Here is a 13302-nt window from a genome sequence, read left to right on the forward strand (position 1 = left end):
CAGCTCACCACATGCACATGGTGGCTGGTGTGTGGGATCCAGGCATGACACGCTCTGTCCTGAGACCCACCTGATTATTGTATTTTTAAAATGGGACTGTAAGTATTTTATCATATTTTCTTTCTGAAAGTGCTGAAAGAATAGTTTTGTCTTGTAGGTACAGTCTGCTGGAGATGACAGGGTGCTTGTGATGGGTGCAACTAACAGGCCACAGGAGCTTGATGAAGCAGTTCTCAGGTACACACATCATTTACAGAGATATTACTCATGTGTTTGTGGCACAAATTTATCTTCTTTCAATTCTTATTTCTGGCATTTTTTTTTACCAACCACATAGGGATTGTGATACCAGGTGGATCGTGACAGCAGGAAAACTTACCTTCACAGTATAGTTTTAAAAAATTGCTTTCAGTGATTGCTTGTAATTATCTTTAAATTCTCAAATTGCTTATTAATGGCTTCACAAAAAGGTGTTCAAAGCAGAGTTTATGAGAATTTATTCAGTTCGTACTGGAAGACAGTTTGACGTAGCATAAAATTTTCACTTCTTCACTTTTCCAAAAGAACAAAATCTTACTCCATTGTTCCTGAGGGGGAGAGTAAATGTATAGAAGTCGGAATCCAGAGTTGTTTTGCTTCATTTTGTTTATAAATCTGATTTTTTTCTCTTTACTATATATTAGTTTCAACTGTAGAAATCTAGTTACTTGAAAATATGTTGATTACTTAGGATTTGTTTTCCTTGGAATTTAATGTGTCTTAAGTTGATACTTTGGAATTTGTTTTGGGAAAATTTATTTTGAATACCGTTGTTTTTTCTTTCTGTTTTTTTTCTTAGTGGTTCTCATTGCTTTGCTGACCTCTTCTGTCTTATTTATCATCGTCTTTTGTCTGAATTCTCTGAGCCCTGTATGTTGTCATTTCCTTAACCTTGTATCTCACTGACATGCTGTTTTGTAGAATGACAGCTGTTTTCTTACTTAATTTTCTAGAAAGCTGCTTGGTCACAATTTTATTTTACTGTATGCAAAGTCTTTGTATGCATATTATTTATTTTCATATCTTTATTTCATTAACTGTTTTCTTCCTCATTTTTGCTTTTTATTTTTAATGGATCTTATTTTTTTTTCTTTATTCTTTTCAGGAGAGAGTTTTCTTGACAAAAACCTAGTTTTGGAAAAATATTCTAGGCAAATGGCTAGAAAAATAAGATACTAAAAAATTAAGAAGAGAAAAATAAGATACTGAGCGAATACCTTCAGTTATCTTTTTGCATGCCCTGGACTATCAGATACTCTCTGAATCACAGTGATGCTCCAGCTGATAATGAAGTAAATGGGTGTAGAAGGAAGAGATAGGGTTGCTTTTATGTTTCTTTAGCTAAAAGTTAGTGATCATCACCACCCAACAGCTTGTCGTCATTCGTAATATGATGTGTGTTTGCGTTGCTCAGCCAGTTTTGCCTTCCTTGTCATTCCCATGAGACCAAATAGGGTTTATGTAATCTGGCTTTGCTTTTTAAACCTGAGAAGTTGGATTTGTTTTGCGTCATGATTTGTTGTTTCTCTCTCTTCCCCTTGGAGAACTCCATCCTGAGGGCACTGTCCGCCTCTGCAGGGGCACATCCTGCGTGTCGGTGCTTCTCTTGGTGTGGCTTTCACTAGTCTGGGCAGTCCTTCCTGCGCGCTGTCTGGATTGCTGCTCACAGTTTACCCTTCTGTTACCTTTTCTGGAACTCAGTTCCTTGATTTGAGAATACAGTAGAGATCTCTTTATTCCACTTTTTTTATTCTACTTTCTTTACTGTATTAAAAGCATACACTTAACGTAAATTATTAGTTTAATTTTGATAGTATTGAATTAAGGATTTTTAAACATTAGCTGGAGAATTTTTTAAGTACAACTAAAAGTATCTTTTCAATTGATGTTTAGTAAAATGCATCCAGTTATCTTACATTACATTTAAATAAACCTTTTTCCTGTTGTTTCTTGAAGTAAGTTACCTTTAAAAACAAACTTGATCTTCTAAAATTGTTTGTATTCTTTTTTTAGGCGTTTCATCAAACGTGTATATGTGTCTTTACCAAATGAGGAGGTAAGTGTCTTTATAAAAACACTTTTTTTTTTTTTTTTTTTTTTAAAGATTTTATTTTTATTATTTTTTCATTGGAAAGGCGGATATACAGAGAGGAGAGACAGAGAGGAAGATCTTCCGTCCGATGATTCACTCCCCAAGTGAGCGCAACGGGCCGATGCTATGCCGATCCGAAGCCAGGAGCCTCTTCCGGGTCTCCCACACGGGTGCAGGGTCCCAAAGCTTTGGGCCGTCCTCGACTGCTTTCCCAGGCCACAGGCAGGGAGCTGGAAGGGAAGCGGGGCTGCCGGGATTAGAACCGGCGCCCATATGGGATCCCGGGCGGCAAGGCGAGGACCTTTAACCACTTGCGCCACCGCGCCGGGCCCATATAAAAACACTTTTTTAAAAGGATTTTAAAATGTATTGGAAAGGCAGAATTAGAGAAGGGGAGATAGGGAGAAAGGATCCTCCATTTGCCAATTCATGCCCAGATGACCACAGCAGTCAGGGCTGGGCAGGATCTAGGAGCTTCCGCTAGGTCACATCATGAATTCAGGGCTCCAGTCACTTGGCCCATTCTCCACCACTTTTTAGAGGCATTAGCAGGGAACTGGATTGGAAATGGATCAGCCAGGACACTAACCAATGCATATACAGGATGCCAGTGGCAGTTTAACCTCCTGTACTACCTTGCTGGTATCTGTATTTAATGTTTTTTAAGCAAAAATGTGAAGTATTGTCTTTTCAGTGTTGAATCTTTAAATCTGTGGTACAGGTTCCTATAAACAGAACCTTAATACCTAAGAGAAATGAAGACAAGTGTCTGTATGCAGACATGTGCTGGTATTTTTAGGAGCAGCAGTACTAATAGCTAAGCATTGCAGAGAAGCTAAAATGTTCATTGGTTGGTGAATAGATAAACAAATATGATTGAACATCCTTAGTTTGAAATCCAAATGATAATAAAATTTTGAACTGTAAGTGGGAAATTGGAATAAGCTATGTATATAAGGACTAGTTGAAGCATAAATAGATTTTGTGTTTAGATTTGTGCAACATCAAAAAACATTTCAGTTTTATACATATATTCCAAAATTCTGGTCGCAGAATTTTGGATAAGGGATATTCAACATGTGTATCCATTTAGTATATATTATTTAGCAGTGAAAGGAATGACGTATGCATGGTATATACTTTGTTTGAAACTGAAAAGGATACTAAGTGAAAGAAGCCAGGCATAAACAATTACATATAATAAACTTCCATTTATGTGAAATATTCAGAAAAAAAAACAAATAAATTTGTAGGAATTTAGATTGATAGAGTAGAGGATGAGAATGGGAATCAGTTGTAGAGAATCCTGGATGAGCGTTCAGGGTGACAGGAAAGTTATAAAACTGCGTTATGAGGACAGACATTGGGTACAGCACGTAGGATGTCTGTGTAGGACCCCCACATGCCGGGTCAGAGGGCGTGTCTGAGGCTTTCTAAATCTTGGCTTTGTCCCTGGTTTCAGTATCCTGCTCAAGCACATTCTGGGAGGCAACAGGTGGTTCTCCTGTGTAGATCCTTAGCATCTCTAGTGATGAAAGCAGCTACTACCTTAGTGGTTTGTCTGTGTGCCTTTCTTAATCCCCTCAGTCACGATCCTAAAATAGAAGGCTCAACTCTAATGGACATGAATGAGGCGCCCAGGTGACAAACAGGATTTAAATCTGATGTCTGCATATTTTCTTAAGCTTATTTTTCGCTTATCAAGATTAATTGTCATAATTATATAAGATTTTCAATTCTTTTTTTTTTTTCTAGACAAGACTGCTTTTGCTTAAAAATCTGTTATGTAAGCAAGGAAGCCCATTGAGCCAAAAAGAATTAGCACAACTTGCAAGGTGAGTGGTATGATTTGGATTATCTTCCAGCTTTTATTTGCTCACTTTTTGTGATTCTTTTTGTATGTTATAGTAAGCTTACATGAAATAAACAATTTTATCAGAAAACTTTGTCTTGTGGCAGGCAGTTAGATTAAGATCCTAGGATGACCACATCCTGTAATGGAGTCCCAGTTCTGTGTCCAATTCCATCTTTTCAGCCCGAGAACCCAGCCACCCATGTGGGATGCTGAATTGAGTTACAGGCCTCTGCCTTTGGTGTGGTTCATCTACAGCTGTTGCATTTGAATTCAGGGAGTAAGCCAGTGTGGGTATGTTTGGATGTGTCTTTGCCTTTCAAATAAAGGAAAATAAGAAATAAAATTTGTTTACAAAGATTTACTTACTTATTTGAAAGTCAGAGTTGGAGAGAACGAGATCTTCTATCTGCTGATTCAGGGCTCTAGGGCTGAGCCAGGCCAAAAACCAGGAGCCAGAGCATCATCCAGGTCTTCTCTGTGGATACAGCGGCCCAAGCACTTGGCCCAGTTTATGCTCCCGTCCCCAGCCAAGTAATGGAGCTGGACCAAAAGTGGAGCAGCCAGGACACAAACCGGTGCTCACAAAGGATTTTAGTGTCCACACAATAGCTTTACTCACTATGCCACGTTGCTGACCTCAGTAAATAATTCCTTTTAAAAAGAGAAAACTTCTTGTTTTGATCTGTCTGCTTATTATACACCTGTGGTATCTAAATTTTGGTTCTATGTATTTTGTGGAAGATACAATCTAAGTATCTTATGATGACATTCTGTTTTTAAAGTTAAATCTATTTGTGCTGTTACAGTAATTTTTCAACTAAAGCATCTCATCTACTATATCAACATGTTTTCATATAAAGTTTATTATTTTTAATTATTCAGAAAATTTAATTTTTTAAATCTTAAAACTGTTTTATGAGCAGAGTGCTTAAGTGGAAACTGAAAATATTAGATGCAGTCATGAATTTTAGTCCCCCCAAACAACAGGGCAATTTAAAATACTTAATAAATATGTAAATATTAAGTAATTTTGCTAAGAAACTTGATGGCCCGGGTTCCTGTGAGGAATAATAAATTAAACATTTGAGCAATTAGAAGTGATTCTCTGTCTTCCTTGTGAAAGAATTTAGCTGGTAATGCTCAATTTTTATTGTTGTTTAACATAGTACATGATAGGGTCCGGCGCTGTGGCCTAGCGGCTAAAGTCCTCGCCTTGAATGCCCCGAGATCCCATGTGGGGACCGGTTCTGATCCGGGCAGCCCCACTTCCCATCCATCTCCCTGCCTGTGGCCTGGGAAAGCAGTCGAGGACGGCCCAAAGCCTTGGAACCCTGCACCTGCATGGAGACCCAGAGGAGCTTCCTATCTCCTGGCTTTGGGTCGGCACAGCACTGGCTGTTGCGCTCACTTAGGGAGTGAACCATCGGATGGAGGATCTTCCTCTCTGTATATCTGACTTTCTAATAAAAAATAAATAAATCTTAAAAAAAAACATAGTACATGATAAGTAAATGATTTGCTCCTTCTTTTAGTTTCCTCTTCTGCTTTGTCTTCCATCCTTTCTCTAGTTGTTTCTGAAAGCGAGAGAGACAGGTGAGAAAGACCTGCCGCCTACCAACTGGCTTCACAAAAGCCAGCAGTCACTCAGGACAGGGCAGGACGAAGCCAGAGCTGGGAAGCTACTCTGGATCTTTGTGTGGATGTCAGGGACCCAAGTGCTAGAGCTATTACCTGCTGCCTGCCCAAGTGCACATTAGCACATGAGCAAGAAGCTGCAATTGGGAGCAGTGCTGGATTAGAATCTGGGCATTTCAGTATGAGATGTGGAAAGCATCTTAAAAAAAAAAGAAGGGATGAGTTACAACAGAAAGAGGACAAAGGTTTTCCATCTACTGGAACTTCTTCCCGGTCTCCCACATGGCTGTGGGAGCCCTAGCACCTGGGCCACCATTCAGTGTTGTCCCAGGTGCATTAGCAGGGAACTGTAGAGGAAGTGGAGCAGCCAGATCTAAAACCAGCACCCATGTGGGAACCCGATGCCGCAGTTGCCTGCTGTGCTCTACCACAGCACCAGCTCCCTATAGAGAGTGTCCTAATAGCAGTGCCGCATGCCTGATTGATTGCCTTCCCTAATCTCAGTTCCAATCAACAGTATCTTGGCAGAATCCTATTCAGTTGTGCGTCTTTAAGCTAATGTCTTCTACCTACATCTTTTTCATTATGTATGTATTCCACTTAAAGCAATATGTAGATTGCTCCTCCTTCTGTCAAGGGAGTGCTCTTTGCCAGGGTAAAGACTAAGTGCAGAGAAGTAATTGTTACATAGCATGTACTACATAGTATATGTAATTATGTGTCAGTCATCTAAGGCAAGAATTCGAACGATGACATTGGAAGGGTTATACTATACGAATCTTTCAGTGGACTGCTTTGTTTTTCCCAAGGGGTCCATTCTTTGTCTTCACAAACATGCACCCACTTAGCTTGCTAATGACAAAGGCAAAAGCAAAGACAAGTAGGATATATGTTTCTGCATCTTAGTGTATGAAATACTAGATTTTCAAAAAGAAAATAATGTATTGTGCTGAAGGTTTGGCCTGGTGATTAGTATACAACTTGTGACACCTGCATGCCATGTCAGAGTAACTGAATTTGAGTCCCTGCTCTGGTTCCAGTTCCAGCTACAACTTCCTGGTCGTGTGCATCCTGAGAGACAGCCAGTCATGCAAAAGTAGTTGGGTCCTGCCTCGCACTTGAGAAACCTGAATTGTATTCCTGGCTCCTAGCTTCAGCCTGGACAATTCTGGTATTTAGGGGGAATTTGGGGAATGAGTCAGGGAATATGAACTCTCTTTCTGTCTGTCTCTGACCTTGTTAAGATTTCTTTTTAAAGATTTCTTTATTTTTAGTGGAAAGGCAGATATACAGGGAGATAAAGATCATCCCATCCACTGCTTCACTTCCCAAGTGGCTACAATGGCCATAGCTGAGCTGATTCAAAGCCAGGAACTTCTTCCAGAGTCTTATCACGTGGGTGCAGGGTCTCAAAGCTTTGGGTCGTCTTCAGCTGCTTTCCCAGGCCACAAGCAGTGAGCTGGAAGGAAGCGCAGCACCTGGAATGTGCACTGGGCCCAGATATATTTGTTTCTACTGGAAAGGCAGATCTACAGAAAGGAGGAGAAATACAAAAATTGCTTCATCCATTTGTTCACTCCCTAAAGAGTCGAAATTGCCAGAGCGGAGTGGAGTGGAAGCCAGAAGGCAGGAACCTCCTCCAGGTCCCCCATGCAGATACAGGCCCAAGATTTTGGATCATCCTCTATTTTCCCAGTGCCCAAGCTCGGAGCTGGATGGGAAGTGGAGCAGCCTGGACATAAACTGGCACCCATATGAAATCCTGGTGCTTGGAGGAAGATTAGCCAATTTAGCCATTGTACTGGCCCTAAATTAACAAAAATTTTAAAATGACATGCTATTTCTTCTTTCTTTCCAGAATGACTGATGGATACTCAGGAAGTGATCTGACAGCTTTGGCAAAGGATGCAGCACTGGGTCCTATCCGAGGTAGGTATAAAAGAGGTTGAAATATTTAGATCTGTTTATTATACCACATTAGAATTTTGCAAAATCCCTAGAAAAAGATTTTGGCTTTTTTGGTAAATTATGAGCATGAAAGCAGTAGCCTAGCAGCTAAAATACTCCCCTTGCACACGCCACAATGAGTGGCTGTTCACATGGGTACTGGTTCATGTCCCAGATGCTCCACTTTCCATTCAGCTCCGTGCTTGTGGCCTGAGAAATCATTGGAGGATGGCCCAGAGGCTTGGAACCCTGCACCCACATGGGAGACATAGAGGAGGCTCCTGACTCCTGGCTTCAGATGGGCTCAGCTCCGGTCATTGTGGACTTTGGGGAGTGAATCAGCAGACAGAAGATATTTCTGTCTCTCCTCTCTGTAAATTTGATTTTCCAATAAAAAGTAAAAATAAATCTTTTTTAAAAGCCTTTATCATACTAAAACTTTTTGCTTTATTTGTTAAAAATTACTGATTACATATCCTGCACAGTGAAACTGGGCAATGATTAAGAGCTGCTGCTTTGGGCTAGTAGCTAAATCCTTGCCTTGTATCCTCTGAGATCCATATGGACACCGGTTCATGTCTGGGCTGCCCCACTTTCCATCCAGCTCCTTGTTTGTGACCTGGGAAAGCAGTGGAGGATGGCCCAGTGCCTGTGATCCTGCACATGCGTGGGAGACCCAGAGGAAGCTCCTGGCTCCTAGCTTTGGATCAGCTCAGCTCCGGCCATTGTGGCCACTTGGGGATTGAACCAATGGATGAAGAGTCTGTCTTTCTGTCTCTCCTTTCTGTATGCCTGCCATTCCAAATAAATAAATAAATATTAAAAAAAAAAAAAAGAGCTGCTGCTTTGAAAAATAGCCAGGATAGTTCTTAGAATGTATTTTGAAACTTGGGTTAAACAAACTTTATTGCTGCTAAGGGCCTGAAATTTTGTTCAGAGTGGACTCAGTGGCTTAGTTTTGGGATAAAATTGTAAAGCTAATGCATTTTTTTAAAAAATGATTTATTTTATTTAAAAGGCAGAGTTGGAGACAGTGAGAGGGGTCTTCCATTCACTGAGTTGCTCCCTAAATGGCCGCAACATCCAGGACTGGGTCAGGCTGAAGTCAGGTCTCTCACATAGGTGCAGGGGACTAAGCATTTGCGCCATCATCCACTACTTTCCCAGTCACGTGAGCAGAAAACTGGATTGAGATTGGAACAGCCAGAACTTGAACCAGTGAATAAATGGCATTCCTAGCACTGCTAGTACCAACTGTATCCACCATACACACCACAGCATTAGCCCCAACTAATTCTTTTGTGAAGGATAAGTTACTTCCTTTTAAAGTCAATTTCAAGTTAGTGAAGTCCACTTTCTTGGGGCAAAAGTATGAGAAATTGAATCCCTTTCAGTTACTTCTCAGAAGGAATATTGCTCTTTTGTGAGAATTGATACGTTTAGTGTGCCCTTGATGTTAATGTGTCTGTTTAGCATAATTCCTGCATTGAGTGGATTTTTTTAAATCATTGTACTTGGTTTTTACCTTTAGCAATTTAAACTTCAAAATCTTTCCTTTTTTAAGTGCCTGCCTTTTATATTTTGCAGAATTAAAGCCAGAACAGGTGAAGAATATGTCTGCAAGTGAGGTATGCCATTCTACAATCATTTTTCTATAATTTTGGTGTTCTATATTGTTATACCTATATTTTTTATCTTTTTTTTTTCTGGTACATTGCATTAGACTCTAGAAAACATGAACAGTATCATTTCAAAATAGAATTGTCTATGAATTATTCCCATCTTGTTCTTCAGTAGGGTAAAAAATATTTATTAAGTTACTTTCTATTCAATACCATTGTAACTGTGTTAGGTATTTGTGCATTGTGGTTGGTCAGCTATTTTATTCTAAAACCTATACACTTCTGGAGTGTTTCTTCCATTTTAGCACTCTGATTGGCTCAGTGTAGACTTTATATAAATGAAGCTTAGGAAGAGAGAATTCCCAGATAACCACTTTAATGACTGGTTACTATTACTAAAAAATTTACTTTAAAATATAAGGCTCAGGAATGGAGTGGTGGTGGAGCACATTAATCTGCTTCCTGCAGTGCCCGCATCCCAGACAGGTGACTGTGTTCTCTAATGGGAAAGCAGTGGAGACTGGCTCAAGGCTTTGGGGCCCTACACTCACATGAGAAACATAGAAGAAGCACTTGACTCCCAGCTTTGGGAACTCTGACCCTGCAGTGTATTTTTTTTCTTCTTCTTGTTATTTATTTTTTGGTTTTTAAAAACATTTATTTAGGTTTTATTGGGAAGGTAGATATATGGAAAGGAGATGCAGAGAGAAAGATCCTTTGTCTGCTGGTTTACTCCCCAAGTGGCCACAATGGCCAGAGCTAAGCCGATCTGAAGCCAGGAGCTGCTTCTGGGTCTCCCATGGCAGTGCAGGGTCCCAAGGCTTGGGGCATTCCTCTACTGCTTTCATAGGTCACAGGCAGGGAGCTGAATGGGAAGTGGGGCAGCCAGGATACGAACTGGCACCCATATGAGATCCCAGCCTGTGCAAGGTGAGGACTTAGCTGATAGGAAACCACACCTGGCCTGGCCATTGCAGCCTTTTGGTAGTGAACCAGCAGATGGAAGATCTTTGTCTTTCCCAAAAGAATCTATGTATATATGTTTTAAGGCTTTTATCTGGTTGTAATTTTTGTAAAGATTTTTAAATTTGAAAATGTTATGAAGTGATCTTCCATCTGGTGGCTCACTCCCCAGATGGCTGCAACAGACAGGACCTGGCTGAAGCTGTGAACCAGGAAATTTGTCTAGGTCTCCCTTTTGGGTTGCAGGGGCCCAAAGCCTTGGGTAATCCCCCACAGCTTTTTCTAGGCCTTTAGCAAGGAGCTTAGTTGAAAGTGCAGCAACTGGGACACAAATCAGTACACACATGGAATGCGGATGTCACAGGTGGTAGTGACTTTACTATGATACAGTGTAGTGTAGATCCCAACACAGTTCCCGGTCCCTTGCTCCCAGTTCATAATTTGAATTCTTCAGCAGGTGTTATAGCTTTGCTCAACCTGGCCCAGTCCCAGCTTTTTCCTGTGGGTGCAGCAGCCTAGCCCAGCCTTGCCTATCCTCACCCCTTACGTGAACTGGCAGGTATTGTGGTCCAATCCAGATGGACTGTGCCCTATTCTGGCTCTCAGTTGTGCCAGTGTGCGCTGTGGACTGTCCTAGCCCAGCCTGCCCCAGACCCACCTCATATATGCCAATGGGTGCTAGCATGGCCTGGTCTGCTCCTAACCCCCAGCCCTCACTCTCATTACTTACCAGTTGGAACTGTAGCCTAGCAATGGATCCATAGTTCATTTACAAGACTTGCTGCCAATCTCAGATCTCTTGTGTGCCAATGTGTGCTGTGGTCCAGCCTGACATGGCTTGCCCCCAGTTTTGGCACTCACCAGTGGGTATTGCAACCTAGACTGACTGTACTGCATGCTTTCTGGCTCTTATTGGTAGGTGCCATGGCTTAGTTCAACCTGACCCACATCCATTCTGGCTCTCATGAGTACCAGAGGGTCCTGCAGCCTTGCCCAGCCCAGTCCTCCCCTAGCCCCAGCTCTCCTTAGTAAGAGCTGCAGCCCAGAAGGGGGGTGCCCAATGCTGTCCTACCAAAATCATTTCCAACCCCAGATCATGGTGTGCTTTCAGGTGTTTTAACCCTTCCTGGCATGGCCCACCCACAGCCTCAGCTCTCACTGGTTGCTGTTGCAGCATAGCCTAGCCAGGCGTAGCTCATATCCTGTCCTGGCTCTCTTTCATGCCAGTGGGTGTTGTGGACTGACCCAGCCTGGCCTGGCTTACCCCCAACCCAGCTTTTGTGCTCTCCAGTGGGATCTGTGACCTAGCAGGGGGTTTCCCAACTTACTTTACTATGCTCAGAATCTCATGTGTGCTGGTGGCTTTTGTGGTCTTGCTTGGCCAGGTCTGCTGTCAAGACAGTTGGTGCTGTAGCCTGGCCCTGCTTGGCCGCCTTCACACTCTGGCTCCTGTAAGTGTCAATTGGGTTACTGACAGGTGAGTTAGGTAGTCTAGCTGGCGTGGCCTGTTACCATTACCAGCTCTCCATGTAAACCAGTGGGTGCTGGAATTGTAAGGAGACAAGCCCACAGTGCCCAATAGAGTCTGCCCTCAGATCCAGTTTTCTTTGCATTCTGTTGAGTGCTGTGGCCCAGGCTCATGTGGTCCGTCTCCTGCTCCAACACTCACAGGTGGGAACTGTGACCTGGTACAGCCAGGCATGTTCCCTAGCCTCAGCTTTTGCAGATAGCAGCAAACAGCAGGCAATGCTATTCAGCCCTGCTTGGTCCCATCTCCCATGTGGGTGAGTGCCTTGATCTGACACAGAGGTGCCTTCCAGTTTCCCACCTCTGAGCCACTCTCTCTCAGCTCCCTTGCCTACTTGCAAGTGCAGTGACCCAGGCCTTTGGAATCCCCCAGAAGTCATTTCTCCTTGTCCAACATGCGCTCAATGCTCCTAATCTAGTAGATCCCCAGATCCCCTTTCCTAGGCAATCTGCAGCTCCCCCTGCGCGGGGACAGGGGTGGCTTGTTGCAGCCTGGTGTTCCCTGCTTTTCTCCATATCTTAGAATAGAATAGAATACAATAGAATAGAATATCAATTATGCTGGCACACTGGTATAATTAACATAAATTTGACATTACCCAGGCCCAGAAGAAGACCCAGTTATTTTTTTCTGTTGGATACCTAAATCTCTTGCTATATTTAATATATGTATATGTGTATATACATATATGCATATATATATACACATACACAAATATACACATACAGAAAACAATCTATATACTTAGAATTCCTTCCAGACGTTTTTAAAAATCTTGCATTGGTATAATTTTTTCAGGAATAACATAATAACCACATTGTATTTATTATTTTATCCTTTGAATTTAAGATGAATTACTGTATTTTGACATCGAACATAAATATGACTGGCTCATAAGTTTTCTGTATCATAGCGGTCTATACCTTTTTGTTATCTTTTTATTTATTTTCATTTGAAAGGCAGATATATGGAAAAGGAGAGTTTGAGAACGGTCTTCCACCTGCTGGTTTACTCCCCAAATGGCTGCAGTGGCTGGAGCTGAGCTGATGAAGCGAGAAGCTTCTTTGGATCTGCCACATGGGTTCAGGGTCCCAAGGTCCTGGCCCGTCCTCTGCTGCTTTACCAGGCTGCAAGCAGGGCTGAGAGTGGAGCAGCTGAGACTAGAGTCTCACATGGGATACCAGTACTACAGGTGGATGATTAGCCTCACGTGCCATCATGCAGGCCCTAGCCTTTTTCCTTTTGGATAATATTTTTGTATTACGTTACAGCTGAGGTGATTTTCTTCATCTATGTATATGATGACATCAAAGATAATATGTATTACCATATACAGTAGACTGTTTTATTTATTTTTTTAAGATTTATTTTTTTATTGTAAAGTCAGATATACAGAGAGAAGGAGAGAGAGAGGAAGATCTTCTGTCTGATGATTCACTCCCCAAGTGACTGCAATGGCCGGTGCTGTGCCGATCAGAAGCCAAGAGCCAAGAACTTCCTCCAGGTCTCTCATGCAGGTGCAGGGTCCCAAGGCTTTGGGTCATCCTTGACTGCTTTCCTAGGCCACAAGCAGAGAGAGCTGGATCGAAGCAGGGCTGCCATGATTAGAACCAGTGTCCAT

The 13302-nt window shown here is 42.0% G+C and overlaps 1 protein-coding gene across 4 annotated transcripts in view; it reads left to right on the plus strand.

The window, feature by feature from the left end:
- The window catches only part of SPAST (spastin), a 64680-nt gene that overhangs the window by 46976 nt on the left and 4402 nt on the right, over nucleotides 1-13302 (plus strand). For all 4 annotated transcript variants that reach the window (XM_040993033.1, XM_040993032.1, XM_040993031.1 and 1 more), the window contains 5 exons: nucleotides 158-237; nucleotides 2053-2095; nucleotides 3887-3966; nucleotides 7480-7550; nucleotides 9156-9196. In XM_040993033.1, coding sequence (XP_040848967.1) covers nucleotides 158-237; nucleotides 2053-2095; nucleotides 3887-3966; nucleotides 7480-7550; nucleotides 9156-9196 — 315 coding nt within the window. The remainder of the gene's footprint in view (nucleotides 1-157; nucleotides 238-2052; nucleotides 2096-3886; nucleotides 3967-7479; nucleotides 7551-9155; nucleotides 9197-13302) is intronic.

Source organism: Ochotona curzoniae, unplaced genomic scaffold, assembly GCF_017591425.1.
Source record: "Ochotona curzoniae isolate NIBS_2020 unplaced genomic scaffold, NIBS_Ocur_1.0 contig_883, whole genome shotgun sequence".
NCBI lineage: Eukaryota > Metazoa > Chordata > Mammalia > Lagomorpha > Ochotonidae > Ochotona > Ochotona curzoniae.